Here is a 24,412-nt window from a genome sequence, read left to right as displayed (position 1 = left end):
GAGGAATGGATGAGAAGACTGTGGCGGCGGCAGAGAGCGCCTTCAGATTTCTGAGGCCATTAATCATCTGAACGTTTGAGAAGCCCGAGCCAACAGGGACCTGGCTGGAGAGAACAAGGACAAGTAATCTGCTCTGCCTGCATGTGTGTGTGTCTGCATCAGGGAGGAGTATAAACGGTAAAGCAGTTGAGAGTGAGCTCATGAAGAAAAGAGGGAAGTACAGGATACCCAAAAAACAAGACAATGAAAGGCTTTCATGTGGCCCGTTGAGTGAAACACTCAAAAAGAGCTCTCCTCTCTTCCCCATCTGCTCCTAACGTAAGCCTCCTGTGGCACACAAGAGACATCTGTCGTTAGCGGCGGTGTGCCCTGCGCTGACACAGTAGCCTTACACTGGCACACAAGAGCGCCAACAGACACCTTGACCCTTCTCTGTCTCCTGTCAAACAGCCGCTGCGCCGCACACACCCGTCGCAACTCGTACACCGCGGCACACATGTCCTCTGGAGGACACAGATCTTCTTCAAAAGGGCACAAGCAGAAACAAGTCAACTATTTTGACACAGATACCAAGCAAACACTCATGGCACACAGTTTTGTAAATTTATGAAGATAAATCATAATGCTCAAGATAAAAGTCCCGCCTTACTGTAAATGGCCAATTTCCTTTTTTGTTTACACTAAAGCACTGAACTTTAGCAGCCTGAAAAAGACAGTTTTAGCATGAATTTATCTTAAACCATTTCTGACGGCACTATTGTAAGATTTTATTTGTGGTTTGAAATACATTACCAGTCAAAAGTTTGGGTTGGGGTATTACAATATAAAACAAGGGTTTTGTGTTTTATTTTATTTTGAATGTAATTTATTCCTGTGATGCAAAGCTGAACTTTCAGCATCATTACTCCAGTCTTCAGTGTCACATGATCATTAGGGCTGTCACTTTTGAGAAAATTCAAATTCGAACGGATATCAAATACCAACCAATGTATTCTATCATATTAGAATATCTATCCTCCCCCTATATCCTCCAAACTATATATATAGCAGACAACATTTAGTCAACATTTGAAGTGGATCAAAAAAGTTAATCAAAGTTGTCCTAAGACAAGAACGGGTATTGTTCAAAATTCATGTAAAACTTTGATGAAAGGTTTTGATCCACTTCAAATGTTGACTACTGCATTACATCTTTTTTTTTAAATCTTACTGACCTCAAACTTTTGAAAGGTAGTGTATGTTTTATGACACACATCCAGAGCATAAGCTCCCAACACATCAACGTTCACACAACAGATGCAATAGTTTACACTGTTTTTCAGTGCACTTTCACTGGGCATTAACCTAGAGATCATCAGCCTAAGATAATAACAGAACGAGCATCCGTTCAAGCATGACTACTATATTGTACTGGGAACTACACCGTTTGTATTTGCCATTCAATTTAAAAGTGCACTTCACTTAACTGAGGATACATAAACAAAACAGACTAAAGCCTCCCAAACAAGAGGGGGATCAAAGGATCTTTAGCAAAGATGGAAACAGTTCAGAACTGAAGAGCTGCTGTGCATTAAACAAACACACCAATGATCCATATTATACACTGAGAAACTGACGTGGACATTTATTTTCTACTGTCCTAAATTAAGAGTCTGACGAGCACACATTTTGATGTTTTAAAGATTGTTCTTTAAGTGCTGGTCCTGACGCGCTGTAGCTTTTAAATTAATTATTATTCCTTTTTTTCCCCACTTACGTTAGCCAATGGGTTTTTTCCTCCAGATTTTTACAAACATTTTGCACCCTCTCTCTGATCCTAAAGATTTAAACCTTTCTCCAACCTGCAAATTCACTGTCATTTAAAGTACAGTTTTAAACTTCTAAAATAGACTATTTTTAAACTACTTGTAAGAAGACCCATCAAAAAAGATCCGCGCTGAAATGCGCAACACAAATGATTAAGATCAGTCTGAAAAGATCAGGGACACGGTTAAAAATAAACTTCTGCTGCTTGTTTCTAAAGTTGGGATTCCTCAGAAAGATGCGCAGCGGGGCAGGAGCGAGACACAGCCAGAAACACGAAAGCTTTGGGAAAAGTTCCTTGATATTATATAAGAAAATTTATTGTTCTAAAAATACAGTGGCGATGTAGACCTTCCCGTAGTTTGGTACGTCAACAGCTACGACTCATACAAGAGTTGCATAAATACCAAAAATAAATGATTATAATAATAATAATATATATAAATTATTTAAACGCCAGATATAATTTCTTATATTTTTTTAACTAGTGGGTGCAGGACACTATAGTTAATTTATGTAAGTGAGGATAGCTAAATAAAGTAAACTTTATTATACCCAATAAGTAACCTATATTATACCCAAAAAATTTTTTGACTTCCAGTCAAATTTATAAAAATTGGGACCAAAAATGATTCAGACACTTTGACCTTACCATGTGTTTTAAAATCAAAAACTTTCTGGTAAAATCTTACTCAAGTCAGCTTACTAAAAAACGTAGTCTTCCTTCAAAAGCAGGACACAGTCCAATAAAATATGTTTGATATAAAGGGGGATATTGCAGAACATGGAGTTGGATCTTCACCTTTCAGCAGAAATTACTTGAATGTTGATTCAGTAGCAGTCACAAACACATTAGATCTTATGTCTTGATGTGATGACAGCCAAATAAATGCATGCACAAAATATAATAACAACGTAAAATATAATACAATAATTTATGTAGTTGTATTTTACATTATTGCTTGTGCATTTCCCTTTATATTACTGTTTTAATAAAAAAATGTGTTGTGGCATGGTGTTAAAACCCTGTGAGACACCAAATCTCCATGTTTTGAAGTACTGTTCTTTTTTTTTTTTTTGCTGTGAAAATGTAATAAAAGCATTCAGACTACAGAGACATGATCATGATCTAACGTACACAAACCCCACATTTTATAAAGCGGTTAGCCTATTTGGCAGACATTATTTAGAGATTAAGCTTTTATTACCCAGCGGGAATTATGACGGGACTGAATGGAGGAAGCTGTCAGGTTATTGACTCACATTTTTGTCTCTCGTGTGAAGAGTCTCTTATCTGAGCGCACACATCTTCTCCAAGAGCACTTCAGCAGAAGAGCTGCCTTCACGCGGTCCAGAGAGAAGTCACCAGCTCGGACGCAGGCTACGCTGATCACGCGGTACGAGGGCCACTACTGCAGATAAGAGAGAGACAGACAGAGATGAGTGACTTGTTTGAAGTCTTCACACATTTAGCAGCAGCACATCACACAGTTCGCACTCTTTCTTCACCTCAAACTCTCATGCACTGATACTGCAGCTTCCCTGATGCCTTTTAGAAACTACATTTAAATCACTCATTACAAAAGGCACCTTTTGCTCTGATGGTACATTCAAAGATGTGGCGTACACGTCACAAGGGGGTGTGCAAAACTACATTTTTAAAATTGACTAGTTGGTGGGTCACCTTAATCGGTCTGATTGGTCTACTTAAAGGGATAGTTCACTTTAAAATGAAAATGCTGTCATCATATACTCACCCTCAAGTTGTTTCAAACCTGTATGACTTACTTTCTTCTGCTGAACACAAAGGAAGATATTTTGAAGACTGTCAGTAACCAAACAGTAGTCTGTACCCATTGACTTCCATAGTAGGAAAAAAAATACTATGGAAGTCAATGGGACCTGGTAACTGTTTGGTTACTGACATTCTTCTAAATATCTTCCTTTGTGTTCAGCAGAAGAAATAAATGAATACAGGTTTGAAACAACTTGAGGGTGAGAATATGATGACAGAATTTTCATTTTAAAGTGAACTATCCCTTTAACAGATTGGTCTTAAAAGGGATGGTTTGTCTTCGTTCTCATGCCGTTCTTTTTACAAGCGAAACACAAAAGGAGATATTGTGAAGAACATTTTGTTTTTGTACATGCAGTGAAAGTCAGTGGGGTACAAAACAACATTGACTTTCATTGCAAAAAATTTTTTTTCAAAATGAGGAGTAAATTATTTCATTTTAGGGTGAATTAGCCCTTTTAAGCAGAAGGCCTGTATTATAGGCCCTATGCACAGCTTCACTACTTCCTGAACTTAAGCAGGGTCCTTTGTTTCCTGTCTGCCAGGATTGGCCAAACTGATTAATCCAGGTGTGTCTGATTATTGTTGTTGGTCAGACACACCTGGATTAATCAGTTTGGCCAATCCTGGCAGACAGGAAACAAAGGACCCTGCTTAAGTTCAGGAAGTAGTGAAGCTGTGCATAGGGCCTATTAGGATGGTTTTGGGTTCACCTAACCCTCTCTATATACATTATTACGGAGCGTTCTTCTAACAGCGTTCTTGTGTTCAAATGACTGGAATGGAACAGATTGAAGACAGATGCGCACTGTTCGCCATAATCATTTTAAATTGCTAAAAATATGATTAGAATCACTTTGAAAAGGAAAATAGTACAGTTAAGTGTGCAGCGCAAGTCTGTGGTATAGGCTACATAAAATTATAATGAGAACAACTGTAAAAGAACGTTGTGAATACTTTGGTGGCCGTGTTTTATCATGTTTTCACGGGAAGAGCACATCCACAAAGGAGTTACACTATCATGAGCACAGTCAAGTTCGCTTGTGCATTTGCAGTATTTTGTTTTGTAAAGTTGTAATGTGTTGTGTGTGTGTGTGTGTGTGTGTGTGTGTGTGTGTGTGTGGGCTGTGCAATTAATTGAATTTCGATTTTGGCTAAAAATAATCGTTTTTACTCGATTGTACTACTTTGGTGATCGTTGGGATCACCAAAATAGTACAATCGAGTAAAAACTATTATTTTGCCATGTTCTGTTGTGCAAGAACACTCTTACAGGTATTGTGTGTTGAATGACATGCGCGCACACACACACACCCGCCCCTCCCGAAGCCATAACCTCTCTCAGCTTGAATGTTTAAACTGACGATAAGACTTAAAAAAAGTAAAAATTAGCAACTTCAGTTGCGATGCAATGCTGTTTGTGCAAGTGACAATTCCGTCATGTCTCGACTCCTAAACGCGAGAGTGTAGTTTCGACGCTTGCCTTGTCCAACCCATTTTGAGAGCGAGCGAGAGAGAGAGAGAAGACGCAGCACCTGAACACTGGAGACAGTTTTAAAATGATTGATTTGATTTCATAATCTCTGTGGATTATTTAGGCTACTCATACAATCTACTTGCTAAAGTGAATCAATGTTTGCGGGGGAATTTCCTGCATTTTATGTGGTAGACCTGCAGGAATTATTAAAATACTTATTGAAGTATTATCCGTTACATTATTTATTTTAATAGTTCAAAAAGTACAATAAATGTTCAAATTGTGATTTTTTTTAAGAACTGTTGAAAGGTGTCTTTTTAATAAACGCAACACGTTCCCAAAGTCATGAGAAATAATCGTGATTTCAATACTGACCAAAATAATCGTGATTATGATTTTTTTCCATAATCGAGCAGCCCTAGTGTGTGTGTGTGTGTGACTAGCACATAACTTGGGTCTAGTTCAAGATCACTTGTGTATTCGCATCATTTTGCACAGATATTGTAGTAATATTATATTTATGCTGTATAAATATATGCTTAATCTCATATAGGTTTGGTTGAGTTTATAAAAAACCATTGCATTATTAATAACTAGCACCTTTATTTTTCTCATATTATTATCAATATGGTTTAATCAAAAGCATTTCATTATTGTCCGTGCAGAGGCTAATTATTTAATTTATCTAATCTATGACACATGCATTTTGATTATTTATACACAAATAATGTTGTACAGTTACTTGTTTGCGTGGGACATGAAATTTAATGTCGAGACTTTAGTTTTTGTAATCAGGCTCTCAAAAAGTACATAAAAATGTGGATTTATCAGCCAACATTGTTCAAATATAAAGAATTATCTTTATCGGCCAAAGTTTTCATATCAGTGCATCCCAAAAGATTGATATAGGCCTAGTATTTTCTTATACGGCATTCTCCAATCATAATTGTTTTATTTATAACTTAAAGAAATATTTTTATCAGTGGAGCTTTTCCTAAATAATTCAGCCCTAAAAGGATTTTGCTGTTTAAAACGTTCTCAGAGTAAAAAAGTAATGTTTCAGCTTTGTTCTTATCCATGCAGAGATGCACTCCTCAAGAAAATCACCCCTCACACTAGAATAATTCATTCTTTCCAAATATAGATTGAAAAAATTCCTGAACATTTTTATATTGGAATACATATTGTTGAAAAACCAAAATATCGCAACAGTTTTCCAAAATGCTTAGCACTAACAAAAACTAAACTAAAAAAAAACAACTGATAAAAATGACAAACACACAAAATTACCAGAACAGAAAACAAAATATTAAAAATTATTATAATAGAAATAAAACAAAAACTGTAATAGTATCTCAGTCAGTGATACTAAAATAAAACCGTTACAACCACAACCTCCCACACACAGATTTGTAACCATCATCAAATACGGGATAACTTGGCATTTCTGATGTCTAATGCAAAGAAAGAAACACAGATACAAGGACATTTCTGTTTCTCTTCTCCCATCCATTCACTCCTGCTCCCCTTATTCAGAGCAGAGGTCACATCCTAAATGAGGCCAATGATGGAGTAGTTGCTATGGCAACAAAAACTGGAGGAGAGAAAACAACCAGACCTGTACACACACAGAGGAGAGCACTCAAATAAACTCTACAAGATCAATGTAAAGTTACAACCAAGCAGAAAACACTGCCCTAGAGTCATCTGTACATTAAGACGCATCTCATGCTGTTTGTGTTTATCCCCGCCCTAGCCTGACCTCTGCCCTGCTATCTCTGTGCACTTTATGCAGGCCGAGGGCGATGTACACAGTACAGTCACACAGCCTATGAGTATGAAAGGTAGAGAGGTTACCATCCCCTGTGTGTTAGTTATACTAAAGTCAGTCAAAAATCCCATTACATCACTAAACTCTCCTAAGGAATGAGACGTTCTCTATACGGATGTGTTGGATGTTCACAGTGGATGCCATGCAGAAAGAAAGAAAGTCAGTCTATAGGTGCTTTCGCATTGGAGGAACCTTTTCATAGATCCTAAAACTAATGGCGTGTTCGCACCGCAGGAAATGGGAATGATTTTATTCCTAGCAACACCTTTTGGGGGTACTAATCTAGCGCCTACTTGAGAGTAGGGTCTAAACCAGCACTATAGGTAGTTCTGTGTAAACACACAGATTGTGTAAACACACAGATGATAGCCTAGCCCTAGCCTATATATTTACTCCACAAAGATGGAAAACAGTGATAAGCCGCGTTTCCACCGAAATTACCCGGAACAATTTGTCCCATGAACTTTTTTTCGCCCCAGACCGGTTGCTTTCTGCGTTTACACCGCGGTCTAAAGTACCGGGAAGATTATAAACTGCGCGCAACTGCTCGTCCCAGTCTGCGACGGACAGTAATCAGTTTTGAACGCCACATTTATAATAAATATGGAGGAGATTCAAACTGTGCTGAGGTTGTTTGTGATGTGTTGGTTTACTAACGAGGTAATTAACAAAACGGCAGAAAAGAGACGAGCACTGATACTAAAGCGTGTTCAGAAAGCTCGTAATGCTATAAAATTAGACGATGCGGACATTGACCGTGAGATGGCTGGGAAGAACGCGCAGAAAATTTCCTGTTACACAATTACGCTTAATAAAGCCTGAACCTCGTCGTCGGTCCAGCTGTGTGTTTAAAAAAAAAAAAAATTCCATATTTGCAGACAGACAGACTCTTACTGCATGAAGCCACGAACCGCAATAGATTTTTAAAAATGCCGGTTAAAATAGAATGATGCGTGGAGTCATCCAATCAAAATGCGGCGTGAACAACCAATCAGCATGTTCAGCGCACAAGTCCCACCCCCGAAAGTTCCTGAACTTTGAAAAAGTACTACCTCGCCAGCAGGGACTTTCAGAGGGGGAAATATTTACCTGGAACTTCATTTAGACCCTGGTTCCTGCGGTTTAAACACACCGAGTACCACCCCAAAGTTCCTAGTTCCTGGAGAAAGCTCCTGCGGTGGAAACGCGGCTATAGATGGACCTCTCATCCTTTACGCCAAGGAGAAATCCAACGCAACTCTGACCCCCAATTTCCACCAGATGCGGAACGGCTGCAGAAAGGCTCCGCTGCGTGACAGCTCCATGTTCCGTCGTCCGTCAATACCCACCAGGTCCGGATTTGTTGCTGAACGGCCGAGGACCAACGAGATCTCGCTAATTCACGTGTGATCGCGCGATATGTAGTTTCGATAAACAGAACCACCAAACCAGGAACAGTTTTCCGCAATGATCATCATATTTTCCGCCAAATATGATCCGCCATGATCACGGTGTATTTTATTTTGAAAATTAAACGGATATTTTATTTTGTTTTGGTTTGTTCTGTTTTTTGCTCGACTTCCTGTCCTGCGCACTCTGCCCTGGCCTGTAGTGCTGCGGAGCTCTCCGGCATCCGGCAAAAATAGAAGCTCTGCGTATCAGCTCCGGAGGGCTGCGGATCGCCGGAGTCGGAACGCAGCTGTTCTGCATTCAGTGGAAATACACACATTGGGGTGAGGGGACCAAGCCAAACACTTATGCATTTCTGCTCAGCTAGCGACACTGAACATCAACCACACGGCAAACGCTAATACTTTCTCATATACGACAATTCACCATGACGTCACAACAGTAATAGATGTTCTTCCGGGTGGCAAAAGCCGAAGTGTTCCTATGGCAACGCTAGTAAATTGCTTGGAAGGGAGACCCACCGTCGGCAGTAAAAATGTAATAAAAATAAAAAATGTAATTAAATATAATGCGTTTTTTTTTTTTTATCATAACAACTGTATTTAATGATATAAGTAAAAAAATATAATAAATATGTAATATAGTAGACCTACACATAATCAGCTAAATACTCTCTATAGCTCTTTTTTCTAGCCAAAATAACGTGCTATATATAATGGTCATTAAATGGCTTTCCTGAGGTAAATGTTATGTGAAAATTGTTCTCCAGCTGTTATATTGACCTCTTTGCACGGTTGAAAAACACTGATTGGTCGATATTATGCATGTATGAGGAATATACATTTCGGTAAGTTGCGTGAGAAAATGGATGTGTGGCGTGAGAGTGTGTGAAAAGTGAGTCTCACGGTCAATGCGTGAGAGTTGGCAGCCCTCTTTTACTGGCAATGCGTCTGATCTTCAAAAGAGACAAGTTTACTAAAATCTCGAAATTTCCCCGGCTGAAGATAAATGCTCTGCTATGATTTTGTAGATGGACCGTTTAGAGAATAACGTTACATGAAGCAGAGGTGAAGGGCAAGCAGGGTTGGCAGCAGAAAGGTAAACTTTGGATGAATCATATAATTTAGGGGATCATTAAGATTTCCTAGTTTTAGCACTACGTTTGACGACACGACGTCAACTCGCTATAACCTCCTCACCCACAGGAAATCAATAAAACCCTACACCTTTTGCTGTATATCTGGCAGCGCAAACTCAAACACAACACGTTTTCATCATCGTTTCAACTTTGATCAACAACAATGTTTTTTAACTATGAAACTGTTCCAGTAGCCGGCTAGATCTCTTCAGTTAGTCAGTAGAAGCCGCTCGCGTTCTGCCACCCCATGAATGGTATCTTAATGTAGTGTTACCAACTAAACAGGAGATAAAACGTGTTTTATTTGACTTGACTGTCCTTTTATTTAATCCAAAACTGCGTTCATATATAAAAGGCCTTTTAAACTAGATACAACCGCACACGATACCACTTTAGGGGCCGTTCACATATTGCGTTTTATGCGCGTGCAAATTCAGTGAGAAGCACTTCAATGCATCTCAACCGGTCATGTGACAAAAACCAGCGGCCTTTCCGTAACAACATGGAAAGCTCGGCCGAACAGCTGATCATAGCTGTACAGGGCGGCTTTTTATTTCTCATCTCAATGAATATATCTAGTAGTAAAGCTAAAGCAAGGGCTAGAAACCAATACATTTTTTGATGATACTTCCTTGTCATCATGGAGAGTGCAGTTTGCACCGCTTTCTCCTCTCCACAAGCGCGTGCTTTCCCGTTGCGTCTGCCGTTGCTATGCAACCATGAACAGAGGCACGCCTGGAAAACGAATTTGCACGCGCAAAAAACGCGCTGTGTGAACGGCTCTTTCCTCCTTTCTGGTCAACAAGTGGATTCAGAGAAACCGCATTAGCAGCGCCGCCGGTCGCCATGTCTCAGTGTGTTTATGGGGAAAATGTAGGCCTGTTATTAAATCGATCCTCTGAGTTACGGATCGATCTTTAGAAATTAATATGAAAATCGATTCAGAATTGGTGAATCGATTTTTTCAACACAGCCCTACTCATGACACTGGGCTGGTTGACACTGTTAATTTATAGGAGGTCTCACATTTGGCTGATCACAAAAAGCAATCCATAATAACACAGCAAATCTGCTTTCACTTGTCATTTTCCCCTTGATGTTTTGAATATTTGAATGGAGAGTTTGTTTGTGTGCACTCAGCTCAATGCCCGATTCTGTGGACCTCGCTCATTTTTGGTGATGCAATATATTGGCCATTGTTTACATAAAAATGTGGGCTCAGGCAGCTCCTTCAAACACAGAGAGGACATTGGCAGGTGAAAAGGTAGTGTCATTCGAGGTATTATAGTGTTTTTTTGACAACTACAGACAGTTTGGAAGAAAAAGTCTAAATGCACTCATATAAAGGGGGATGCAAATATAAACCTGATATGGAGCCCTTTCACAGCTTCATAGAGAACGCGCTTTTCCATTCCACTGCGTTGTTTTTCCATGTAAACATGCGCAAGACTATTATTGTACTATTATGTTGTTTTATTATAAATACTAGGCTATATATTTAGTGGCATAAAGTGGTCTTAAAATGACAATATCGTTTATCGCAATTATTTCAGGAACAATATATCACCCAACAAAATTTTTTTATTGTGACAGGCCTAGCTCCAACCCTGATAAACACCTGATCCAGCTAATCAAGGTCTTCCAGATTACCGGTACTAGAAACTTCCAGGAGGTGAGTTGGAGCTAAACTCTGCAGGACAATGGCCCTTCAAGGAGCTGAGTTTGAGATAAGTAGATATTTAAGTACTTAATTGGTCCCTCCTTTTCATAATTAGTGAGATTACAGTGAAAAAAATTAACATTTTTGCAATTCTGCATAATTTGCCACAGCAAAACAATAGCAAAAAACACAATACTAAACTTTATTGACAAGGTTAGTGTGATAAAGAAACATAGCCTACATGATTGAGAAAGGGGATGGGATGCAGGACTCGAATTGGCCGTATGAACTACGCTCTGGACAGCTGACGGAGCGGTTACATGCCCGATCGGGCCAGTGCTGTATCATGACGAAAGTTTATAATTTGCACAGGTTTTTGCTACGTCTAGCCCGGAATTGGGGCTTGTAGATATTCAAATACATTTCTTGATATTTGATATCCGTTCGAATTCGATTTTTCTCAAAAGTGACAGCCCTACAGCACACAAATACTGAATCTAGTTCTCCATCTAAACTTCTTGCACTTGAATGGACAAATTCACACAAAATGCCTGTTTTGGCGAGTATCCTTATAAACACAGTTGGTTATGTCTTAAGTGAACGTAAATGGTTGAAAAAGCAAACGCGTTACACTATATTGGATACGAGCATTCAGTTTTAAAGTGACAGCAGCCTAAAATTCCTGCTGCTGTCCGTTTTATTAATGTTAATCAAACAACAAAGGACAAGACAAAAAAATAAATCATACTACTCTATTTATACTAGTAGGGATGTGATGGTGAGGAAATTTTCCAACTGGTTAATCAACGTATACGACAAGACCGGTAAAACTAGTATTACAGTAGGGTTATCCTTTCCACCCTTCTTTTAAATCGCTCATGAATGCCCGTGCAGCTGTGCTCAGTTTACTTTCGCTTTCGAATTGGCGGCAATTGCTTGAATGGTGGGTTAATTATCATTCTCAATGAAAAACAACAACAACAAAACAGTACAATGACAAAATTATATCAAACAGAGAACTTTAACAAAACGAATAAGACGGCTTTATTAACAAAATGCTGATGAATGAAATCTGACTCCTGCTGCTGATCTGTGCTGCGACTCGCTGAACCTATGACGCGTTCAGTTTTTCATTGTAGAGTCTGTTCTCTATATAAACAAAATGATTTGTATTACTGTAAACAATCAAAACGATGGGGCCGGGGTGGGGGTGGGTGGGTTGCCGCGGTGGGCAAGTTATATATTCGGTGTGCTGCTGAACACCATGTAACACCAACTATCGCAGCAAGCCTTTTATAGTGAAGACTTGGGATGTCAATTAACACAAATTCCCATGATCGCTTGTCATTGAAATTAATGATCAATTAATCGTTAGTCTAAATACTGTAATATGCATCTACTGCAGTGGCATATTGCCAACAGCATAGTTTTATCAGTAGATATGGCCTGTTATCTGCCAAGTAGGGTTTGTGTTTTTCAGCAATAGTGCACCCTTACTTTACTGAGAAAAGAAGGTCAGGGGAAAATATGTAACACTCCATATAAGTCCCTTCTCTGCTGTTGCAGGTGTTTTTCTCCTACTTAATACATTTAATTGTTCTTACAAAAATAGTAACATTTTTTCAAGGTTTTTTATTTAGGATATTTTTTTTTTTGACCGCACTTTTTCAGTATCTAAATATTCTACAGAATTAAAATTAAAGATATATATATATATTATTATTATTATTATTTTTCTTCCCAAGTACTATTTCTGTGACAATATATTGTGTTACACGTGTAAGTTATCATGACAGGCCTACATGACAGGCCTATTTGAGCCACTTTTACCTGCAATCTGAACATAACCTTAGGCCAGTGAGAAAAATTGCTAAGTGAAAAATAAATCTCCCAAAAACACACAAAAAAATCACTTTAAGTCAGCAAGCATGAAATTGAAGTTACAATAGTATTTTCTTCCCCATTCATTGCGACGCATATTCGAGTGAAACCGCTCCCTGAAGAAGAAGAGAAAAAAAAAGAAAAACCAGGACTTGAAGATAGTGTCCATCAGGAATTGATTGGATCATTCTGGCTTGCGATTGCTGTGATCTTGTGTGAGTGACATGTTGTCCCGCCCTAGTGCCAGTTAACAAGTCATCAGAGAAAAGATATCGTTGCAAGTTATTTCGATTATAGATTACCAGGTCAAATAAATAAAAAAAGATAATGATGTGAAGTTAAAAAAAAAAATTCATAAAATAAAAGTTTTTTTTATTGTATGGTGCCTTTAATAAGTCAGCAAAATTGCCAAGTAACTAAAATCACACCCGAACACAAAAGCAAATCACGCAAGGAAACCTGTGTCAGTCATCCATCAGCTGTCAATCACAGAGCTATGATGTCAGATAACAAAAAACACAAATATTTGCTCCTCACACAAGTTTACGTGTATAACAAAAAGTGTTTACTGGCTGCATTTAATATTCCGAATATTTAGACCGCGCAATAATCATTTATCTGATATTTCTGCAACAAAATCTGAGGATCACTGACTCGGAGCGCAAACCGAAAGCGCTGCGCGGCTAATAACGATACTGACAAGAGCTCCATCTAAACTGACACTTTTTGACAAAACACATTTTAATATAAAGAATAGTAATATTACTAACCACGGAGATATAGAATTTCAATATGCCTATTCACTCGCTCACATTTTAATGTAAACGTAAAGGTTGTGTGTTTGTTTCTCCGTTACACGGAGAAGCAATACAAAATGGCGACTGCGGGCAGCTCGGATGAGTCCTTAACACGCAAAGTCGCTAAACACCGAGGCCATGTCGTTATATTAACGTTAAACGAGTTAATTTCGAATTAAAACATTTACTAGGAGGGTTAAATTAGGTTAAGGTAATGTAATAGGCCTTAAGAGCATGAAAATAAGCCATATATTTCCTCCGACCCGCTATCAATGCTAGCGGTAGTGTGTGACAGACTCGTCCAGCGTCGTGCACGTATCTCAATGTGTGTGTGCGCGCACACGATCAAAACACACACTTCTCACCCCCGACCAAAAGCGTGAAACAACCACGGCCCACATTAACACACATCTGTCAATGTCAGACGCTTGAAACGAGCGCAGATCAAATGAACCAGAGTTAAGTTAATTAATCTGACCGTGCGTTAGTGTACGCACATTCTCGTATAATTCTACGTCAAATCCACAAGCATTCCCGCACAGGGAAACGTGAGACTTTTGCGAAGCTGCGCAGAGCAGGGATGCGATGCTGTGCTAGCTTTAACCAGCAAACGGCCTAATGCTAATAAACAACCTCAGGGCCCTGCATTACTCGCTTTCTTTGACGCACACGCGATGAAGGTGTCGTAATTCAGCACTAACACACACATGCAACGAGCCCAAGAGCAAAATGATATCCAGACTGACCCGTTGTCATGAATGAGTTTGTCTTTCCTAGCAGCTAGCGTTAGCACTCGGCGACCCACAGGCCGCTTTCACCGCGCGCGCACCAGACAATCATTTCAGCGCTGATTAGCGCGCTTGACCGTTACACGAAACGACGCAGCACATGCCGGGACCGTTCATAAGAAATAATCGCTCTGCATAAGTGTAAAGGCTGCTGGTTTATTTACCTTCTTTATTTTGTTGTGAGGGCGCGCGGGCTCTTTCTCTCCCACAATCCAGAACAAACAGCTCGAGACGTCGGTGACGTCATGCGCGCGGAGGACGCACAGGACGTGGGAGGACAGCAAGCGCTCCTGTCTGTCACACGTGTGAAAGATCGCCTAAAACCCTTCTCAACTCTGATCTCTTCCGTTTGCCCTTTGATCGGTGTCATTTAAACACTCTCTGAAGTAACAATAACAATAAAATATGTGCTGAAATATTTAAATAAAAAAACACATCCGCTCTAAAATACCTTTAGTAGCTATATTATTTTCATGAAATAAAGTCTCAAAATCCAGGGTGTGAAGGAGGTCTGACATATTTAAAAAAAAATGAAGCTTTACCTGTAAATATGAAGATTAATTTTACAGCTCTGATTGATTTTAAATTGTAATTTTGGCCTCCCCTGATATGGGTCATAACATAGAAAACCCATTTAAAGGGATAGTTCACCCAAAAATGAAAATGCTGTCATCGTTTACTCACCCTTATGTTCTTCCAAACCTGTATGAATTTATTTCTTCTGTTGAACCCAAACAGTTGATGGACCCCATTGACTTCCATAGTATTTGTCAATGGCTATACCGTCATTGTTTGGCTACCCATATTCTTCAAAATATCTTATTTTGTGTTCAACAGAAGAAAGAAATTCATACAGGTTTCGGAAAACTTGAGAGTGAGAAAATACTGACAGAATTTTTATTTTTGGGTGAACTGTCACTTTAAGGACGTGCATTTATTGAACGTAGCCTACGGAGCAAGAACATAGCGTAATATGTCTACAATAGCTACAATGTATTAAGAAAAAGGCACTGAGACTTCATTCACAAGTGAACACACCACGAGCCAGAGAAAGAGAACACAAATAAAATAATACTTTTTTTATACTTAGTGAAGAAAAGTTCGTTTAGAGTTGTTTTCACTGTCAGAGTTTATTCTGTGGTAGTTATTATATTTAATTAAGTATATTATAATATTAATTTATAGATTATAGGCTACAGAATAACACATACGATCATTTTTAAGAGAAGTTGAGCTTATGTTTTAATAATAGGCCTAGCCTACAGTTTGGCTATTGGTCAAATAAAATAAAAATATGTGCCGTCATTTTGTTGGTAGGCTACATTTAAAGCCTTTCATTGCAAGGAATTTACTTTTAAATGTCACTTTTACTTCGTTGGTGCACATTATAGGCTAAGTAGTGTTGTGGAGTTGATTCGCGCACACACACACACACACACACACACACACACACACACACACACACACACACACACACACACACACACACACACAAATTGTGTTTGTAATCTTTGAACAAAATCTGAAAATGTATTTCCCCTCTAGAAGGGCCTTCCTTCGCTGATGACGTCAGTTTGATGGCTTGTGTAGAACGTTCCTCCAACTGTCAGTCAGTCTGCAGCGAACTCTGACAGCGAGCTGAATGGAACGGAATGGAACTTTTAGAACTGTTCAGTCAATAGTCAAAAGAACAAGCAACGCTCTCTATTTTCTCATTATATTCCATTTCACTGGGAAAATACATCATAATACTACTGAAGTAAAGTCGTTCGTAACTTCCGGTTCACGCACGGTGACTCAAGCAGAGCTCCCAGACAATTTATTTGTGGTACAAAAATAGCTCAGCGACAGTTGTTTCCATACAGTCACATGGGGTGTATTTTAAAAGGTGAACCAAAGACGAGGGACAGTTGCTACACCGAGCCTGTGCTTTGACATATGTCTCTGATTATTACGATTACTGTAGCCTAATCATCATGAGCCATTCTTTGATGCACTTGCTTTTATTACCAACTCGGCTAAGTTTATGGATTCTCTCTTTGGTGTATTATATTGTTGTGTATGGCACGGCTGGAATCACTGCTTGTTTGGTTTTGATCCGAATTGCCTGGACTGGATTTAGGGATCCATATAGAACTTTTCAATGGACCATCCGAAAGAAACCCCCAGCCTGCCTCCGAGACCCTGCACTTGGCCATCATGCATATCTGAAGGGCAGGGTGAGAGGATTTATAATGAACACATATGAACAAGAATTGAGCAGATGTCTTTAAAAACATTAAACAACGTAATATGTACGAGGTCGTTGAACGGCTAAATGATGATTGCCCATATCTTGTGTTCTTGCGCCACCTGTGTTTAAAAATAGAACACGGCGTTCACAATATGTTTCACATTCCTTTGTTTTTAATGGGACACACTAGCCCTGTGATATTTCAGTCAATGTCAAATAGAATTGATAAAAAGCCATCTTTCACCAAATTTGATATTGATTTAGAATTGTTGAAAATAATGGTCTTTCTTTCTTTCTTTCTTTCTTTCTTTCTTTCTTTCTTTCTTTCTTTCCTATATTTAATAATGTGACTCTGTTTTGTGACTTCTTTGGTCTTTCTTTACGTTTCAGAGCTCAGGCTTGAGGTTCCACTATGTAACTAAAGGAGACCACAGAAAGCCTCTAATGCTGTTTCTTCATGGATTCCCAGAGAACTGGTGACTTCACGCTTCATTTTCTCTCTCTGCTTATTTACAATTGTACATATGCTGCCGTAAACGGTTTTGTAAAGTGTTTTCTACATACTGTTTCCTTATAGGTTAAAATATACATTTCTTTATTATTTTATTATATCATATTTGATGCAGGGAGGAGATCCAGTCAGATGATTAAGTCAATTTAATTTCTTAACAGCAATCAAATAATAAATGAAGAGTAAAATTAATTCATAATCAGGATTAAAAGTTTAATAAAGAAACATAAAATGAACAGTTAAAATCAGTTCTAATATTACTAAGTAAAAATAATTAAAACATTCTTACCACTTTATTCTGAGATATTCAAGCATTTGTGGTCTGTCTATCTATCTATCTATCTATCTATCTATCTATCTATCTATCTATCTATCTATCTATCTATCTATCTATCTATCTATCTATCTATCTATCTATCTATCTATCTACTATCTATCGGAAACTTATAGACTTTTGCCCTCATCTAAACAGCAAGTAAAATTCACCCTAAGTCAATTACCGGTAGCTACATTTGAGGCATAAAGATTAATAAAAGAAAACCATTAAACATACATTTCAAATTATATAAATGATTGATAATAAAACATAGCAAATGATAAAACATAAGCAAGAAATATATATTTTTCTTTTTCTGATTCATCAATATTATATTTGTATATTATTAAATATCAACAACAACAATATTTACTCATAACGCACATTTAGCATTTACAGTACCTGTCAAAAGTTTGGAAACATTAATATTTTTAATATTTTTGAAAGAAGTCTCATGTGCTCAAGCCTGCATTTATTTGTTAAAAAAATACAAAAAAAACAGTAATATTTTGAAATATTATTAGAGTTTAAAATAATGGTTTTCTATTTTAATGCACTTTAAAATGCAATTTATTTCTGTGACGCAAAGCTGAATTGTCAGCATCATTACTCCAGTCTTCAGTGTCACATGATCCTTCAGAAATCATTCTGATGATTTATTATCAATGTTGGAAACAGTTGTGCTGCTTAATATTTTTTTGGGAACCTATGAAACTTTTTTTCAGGATTCATAGATTCAGGATTCCCAAATATCTGTTTGTTTGATGTTTGATGTTAAATGTCATTGTAAACTTTCAAAGTAAAAAAAAAATTAAAAAAAAAAAAAGTTATAAAGAACAGTTTATAATTAAAAATAGAAATGTTTTCTACAAATATCAATAGAAAAAGATTTCCATTTTAAATAAATGCTGTTCTTTTTCAACGTTTTATTCATCAAAGAATCCTGAAAGAAATATCACAGGTTATGAAAAAAAATATTAAGCAGCACAACTGTTTCCAACATTGATAATAAATCATCTGAAGGATCATGTGACACTGAAGACTGGAGTCATGATGCTAAAAATACAGCTTTGCATCACAGAAATAAATTATACTATAAATTATATTAAAATAGAAAACCATTATTCTAAATTGTTTTTATATTTCACAATATTACAGTTTTTTCTGTATTTTTCATCAAATAGATGCAGTCTTGATGAGCATAAGAGACTTTTTTTATTCAAAAACATCAAAAATAGAAATAGTTTATTTTGACCGCGAGTCAGAGTTTGCGTGTTCTGAGGTATCAGTATGACCTGCAGGTACTCCTGGCGTTACCAATTAAATGAATTCAGCAGTCATTACCACACGGTGGCGCTAGATCTGCGTGGCTGTGGAGATTCGGACGCACCCGTCCGGCTGGAGGAATACTCACTGGAGACACTCTTATATGACATCAGAGACACCATCGATGAATTGGGTAGGCCTACTTATGCCCCGTTTACACGATGGGAAAACGCAGATATTTCTCTGCGTTTTGGCCTGTCATTTACACGAAAACGCCGTTTTTATCCCAGAAAACGATTGTTTCTAAAAACTCCGGCCTAAGTGGAGATTTCTGAAAACGCCGGTTATATGTTGTCGTGTCAACTGGGAGAAACGGGGTTTTAGGTTCTCTCTTGTCGATTCTGAGGATTCTGATTGGCTTGCATGGCTTTATCCTTCTCCCTACACTGCCGCCCATAGGTTTAGCATAGTTATAAAGGCGCTCGACTGCGTATTTATGCGGGTTGTGTGCACGATGTTATTATTGAAAACGGAGGGGGAGAAATATTCGTTTCTCTAAATACCCGGCTATGTGTAAATGTGGCCTTAATCACAGTGTGAGAAATGCCTGCCTTAGACACTAAATGCACTGGAATGAGATTTGTTTACTCACAGGTCACACGAGTTGCATATTGGTGGGCCATGACTGGGGGGGGATGCTGGCATGGCATTTTGCACTGGAGCGGCCCGACATGGTGCAGCTTCTCATCGTCATGAACGCCCCTCACCCTGCCTCGTGGCTGGGTAAGAGTGCCAGACAGGTCATCGTTTCACTTCTCTTATTCTGAACTGAAACTGAAATGTGGATACAGGCCATTTATACTTATTTCTGTAAAACCCCAGATGCGGTTTTGAGAAGACCTTCTCAGCTGTTGCGCTCAGGACACGCATGTTTCTTTCAGTTGCCGCTGCTGCCCGAGTTTGTTTTGTCTCTTGAAGATTTTAAGGTAGTGTGAACACTTTTAACTTTTAAAATGCCCGAACTGTTTGGCACTGTGGTTAATTTCTGCTTATTATATGTCTTGACACTTTTTTTTTTTTTACTGTAACAGGAAACCCAATATACCAGTTCTGGGTCACTTCCTGTCCTCAGTCTCATAGTTACAGTTCGTTTCTGTCATGTGCGGTGTTGGGGTAACTCATTATAAGTAATGCGAGTTACATAATCATCAGATTATCTTAACCAGTAAAGCTTTTGAATTTTCAACTAAATATGTTACATTTTTAACATAAGTAACGCAAGTTACTTTGTGTTCTCATTGATTGACTGACAGCTCTGCGTTGAAAGAAATCAGGAGTAAAGTGCAGAGGGCGTTGTGTGCGTTGTGTGTGAACATGATGCTTTCTAAAGCATTTACTCATCTCACTCGCACCAAAACAGATTCAGTATTCCTCAAAATGAATGAAAACTAAATAATACAAATATACTTGACGTATTTAATCTCACTTTATTAACCAATGTCTTTGCTGCTGACCTTCGATGATCCAATTCAACCATACGAATAAGCTAAAATGACTTCAGATTTACATCACATTTGGGTTTCATCTTTTAGTTTTTATTGCTGAAGTAATAGAGTTGAACTTTCTTGTACGCGTCCTTTTCTTCTGTGATCCAGAACGGCATCACAGCGGAAAGGTTTGTTTGAACTGTACAGGCCTACATTTTTATTTCCTTCAGCCTGAGGCTTTTTTTTTTTACTTTTGGTAACTTTTGGGCCTTTATGTTTGCTTTTATAAATAAAAAACGAACAAGCAAACCCAGCCCGTGTGAGATAATGTAATCCGAAAGTACTGTAAAACATTATTTTCCATAAAAAAGTAACTGTTACAATTAGTTACTTTTTAAGGGAGTAACGCAATATAATGCATTACTTTTTAAAGTAACTTTCTCCAACACTGGTCATGTGCATAGTTGGTTCGGGGTCTATTTTGTGGCACGAACGTGGGCATCAAGAACAAAGCCAGAAGACTGACCGAGTCCCAGCTGGAGGGTTACCTGTACCGGCTGTCCCAGCCTGGAGGTCTCACAGCCCCTCTGAACTACTTCCGCTCTCTCCTCAGGTTTAAAACACATCACTCCTCCATTTCTGTATCATGCAGTACATTGCTTAAAGTGGTTACTGTGTACCTCTCTTTCTACAGTAACACTCTGTACAAGCACCAGGATGTTGGTGTGCCCTGCATGTTAATTTGGGGTGAGGCAGACAATATACTGGTGGAGGGCATGTCCGGTGGGACGAGGCCTTACGTAAGGGGTCCCGTCGTCATTCACGCTATTCCCGAATGCAGCCATTGGGTTCAGCAGGATCAACCCGAGATAGTCAACAAACTCATATGGGACTTTGTTCTGGATAAAGACATCATAAAACACAATCATTGATTGCCTTTGGTTCACTTGGCGCAATGAAGAATATATTTTTTAAAGTCTTTGGCTCCAATGTTTCAGATTTTCACTGAAAAAAACAACTTGCCTTTAGAATAATTTGTCTTTTATTAATTAAAAAAAGAAAGACGAGGAAAAAAAGTATGTTGTACAATTTGTCATCTCAGTAAATATTTGAAACTATGCAAAGTTTTAAGTTTAAGTTCAGCTTTTACATATTTGTTCCTTGGATAATATTGCATTTTATGAGATCTTCAATTCAAGACACTTTGACAAATAATGAATTCATGGATGGTATATATCAAAATATATCATGACTGTGCTATAGCGTCTTTCCTGCGAGCTGTTTAACTGAAAATACAACATTTTCAAAATGCTTGTCACTTCTTACAATCTGTACAATCGATATTTCCGTTTTTTTTTTTTTTTTTTTTGGCTTAGTGTTCCTGTGAGTATTGGACAAGGCATGTTAACTGTGACAACAATAAACATTCTCATAGAGAAAAACCCAGATTCTTGAGGATGATGCTGACTGAACATATGATTATGATACGTCACAGTTAAAAACCGAAACCTTTACACAATGCAATTAACATTCTTTCAAGGCCATTTTAGTCTGTCATTGCTAACATTTATTTCAATGAATAGCTCAAACTTTAAGCCTGTTTCGCTTTGGAAGACGTTGAATATATAGTGCATGTGTCATACAGACTACTTATACTTTTATGGTACTTATGATTGTTTTATGATGGATTTGGAGCCTGACAGTCTGAGCAGGACATTCTGCTAAATGTATCTTTTTGTGTTATATTGTTTTCTGTTTAGTTTTTTCTGTATTTTGTGTAGAGAATCATTCTAAATAAAAATAAATTTTGTTGTGAACTCTTTAACAAGTCCTATAGTCACAGTCATCATTTTAAAACCACTTTCTCTGTGACTTTCGTTTTGTGCTCACCTCACGTGGCAAGCTAACACTATAAAAGTAGCCTATCTATTCAAGTAGTCACTATCCAAATAGTAACATTCAGTTTTTACTGGTAGCAAGTAGTAGAGTTTTGCTATTGATTTCTGAAGATCTGTGGTTTAGATATCAACTATATTCACTTTTGACTACATATTCCAATTGATGATCCTATATAGTAACTTTTTATTTGGAGACACCATCTTTCCATATTGTTGCTAGTAAACATTTTTTTCCCCCTGTAAAATATGACCATTTTATTTGTCATATGTCAGAATGTCTACTTTATAATTTAATTAAAATATAACTATCATTTTAGTGTCTAGTAGTAAATATATAATACTGTCTAGTGACTAGTCAATTTGTAGGGCAGAGCGGAACTAAAGGCGCACCAGGGTAAAGCTAAAAGGGCGCCTTTGATTTTATTTTCCTCTAAACCACTACATGCTTTTCATGATGCACGTGGAAATTTGGCTGATCCTTGACGCGATCGCAGACAGCAGTGCAAAGTTGATTCTGTGCTAAAAAATTGTAAATATATATTGTATAGGTTTAAGTAGCTAGCAAATGAAAATCGTTAAAATTATTGATTATATTTTGAGACAAATGTCCTAATAATTTTCAGTTTTGTTCAAGCTTATTAAATCAACAGTTTTTCAATAACAGAATAATATGTAAAAGTATGGTATTTGGTGTAAAAAGCGCCCCTGCTGTCGGGGCGAAATTAAGGCACAATAATTAACATGATAGGCTAATAATAACAGCTGAATGAATTTTCCATTTGTTGACATGACATGGGAAAATCTGTATTAATTATTATGGGATCTCTTTAAATGCTTTCAGAATCTTCTTTATTTTTTCTTTCTTTTTTTTTTTAAATCAACATATTTTAGAAGGCTTTCAGTAGGCTATATGGAACAAAAATTTATTATTTTATTTATCAAAATAAACAGAAAATAGTACAAACTTCGTTAAAGTAATTGTTTTGAACAAGTATGAACTTAGACATGATTAAAAACATATTTTAGCTAAAGTGTTTGTGTAAATAGCCTACTTTGTGCCTTATAATTTTACTCCGTGTGTGGGGTAAAAGGCGCAAATTGCCACCTATACATTTATAAGTTTTTTAAACAAACAAACAAACAAACCACTTTTATTATTTATTTTCACACAAACTGTTGCCCCATCAATGTTCAATAAAAACATCAATATTTTTTCTCCAATCATTTACTATGGGAGTAATAAAAAGCAAACTTTTCTTAAGGTCAATTGCACCCTAATAAAAACGTTAAGATTGACACTGTAACAATTGGAGTCCTTATGAGTAAATAAATAAGTTATATATAATGAAACTGACACGAAATCTAGTGTTATTATTGGATTAAGGAATAATTATAAATACGGCTTGCCATACACTCTGTGTGCCAGATACTGTGAAATGAATCCAATATCTAGTTTCTAAACCTGTAGTCGTCAAAGGTTTTGAACAATAGTCTCGTGTTCATTCATTGGGTCTTCAGGCAGTGATTCCGTCAAATCAGGTTTGAGGGAGGTGTGATCTGCGGATCTCAGTCCTCTCTTGTTCTTCACTCGGAGTGAGATCAAGATTTCTCCTCGGCTTGAACTCCTCCGCTAGATGAGCGTTTCCGGCGGCGAGTGCCAAAACATCGACACAGCTGCTGTTATGCGTCTTTTCTTTGTTTGCTCTGAAACTCTGGCAAAGGTAAGTGTGTTTCCCTAGTGTTGTTTTAGAAGAAAGTAGCTGTTTTTGTGCTGAGTGACTGACAACCGAGCCAAACTGTACAGTGTGTGTAACACTGCAGGGGCCAATAAATTCCGCGTGTTTCTGCAGTAAATGTGTTGCGTCCAAGTTTCACTTAAACATTTCATTAACCGCTACTTGTTTTATTTCTCGTTCTCTTAATGCTACCTCTAAAACTGACGAGTTAAGTAATAAATTGAGCAGTTGGGATTGTAATGGGGCAAAACGTCATTCCCCGTTTACTTTGCAGTTAATTGTTAATGTGTAAATTTGTTAAAATCAATGCTTGTGTGTCCAATGAAGACTAGTTATTATCATTTCCCGTAATCCCTTGTTAAAAATTAACTTTTCAACTTGTCTTGGACTTGTACGGACAAATAAC

The 24,412-nt window shown here is 37.7% G+C and overlaps 3 protein-coding genes across 3 annotated transcripts in view; 2 read left to right on the top strand and 1 right to left on the bottom strand.

Annotated features, from left to right (window-relative positions):
• brd4 (bromodomain containing 4) overlaps positions 1–14,903 on the bottom strand; it is a 52,392-nt gene extending 37,489 nt beyond the window's left edge. The window contains exons 1-2 of the mRNA XM_079605901.1: positions 14,724–14,903; positions 3,067–3,215 (exon numbers count right to left, since the gene is read on the bottom strand). The gene's annotated coding sequence lies outside the window, so the exon portion shown is untranslated. The remainder of the gene's footprint in view (positions 1–3,066; positions 3,216–14,723) is intronic.
• A 1,435-nt stretch (positions 14,904–16,338) lies between these two features.
• On the top strand, positions 16,339–22,202 carry LOC306994908 (epoxide hydrolase 4). Its single transcript, XM_079605885.1, has 7 exons — positions 16,339–16,778; positions 17,183–17,268; positions 18,921–19,078; positions 19,540–19,668; positions 19,768–19,871; positions 20,837–20,985; positions 21,067–22,202. The coding sequence occupies exons 1-7, from the start codon at positions 16,536–16,538 to the stop codon at positions 21,302–21,304; spliced, it is 1,107 nt and encodes a 368-aa protein (XP_079462011.1). The 5' UTR covers positions 16,339–16,535; the 3' UTR covers positions 21,305–22,202.
• Positions 22,203–23,694: 1,492 nt separating this feature from the next.
• The window catches only part of lpar2a (lysophosphatidic acid receptor 2a), a 4,484-nt gene continuing 3,766 nt past the window's right edge, over positions 23,695–24,412 (top strand). Inside the window, exon 1 of the mRNA XM_079609758.1 lies at positions 23,695–23,991. The gene's annotated coding sequence lies outside the window, so the exon portion shown is untranslated. The remainder of the gene's footprint in view (positions 23,992–24,412) is intronic.

Source organism: Phoxinus phoxinus (assembly GCF_949152265.1).
Source record: "Phoxinus phoxinus genome assembly, chromosome: 1".
NCBI classification, from domain to species: Eukaryota; Metazoa; Chordata; class Actinopteri; order Cypriniformes; family Leuciscidae; genus Phoxinus; species Phoxinus phoxinus.
Note: the sequence above shows the minus strand (reverse complement) of the source record. Positions and strands in the feature narration are given on the sequence as shown.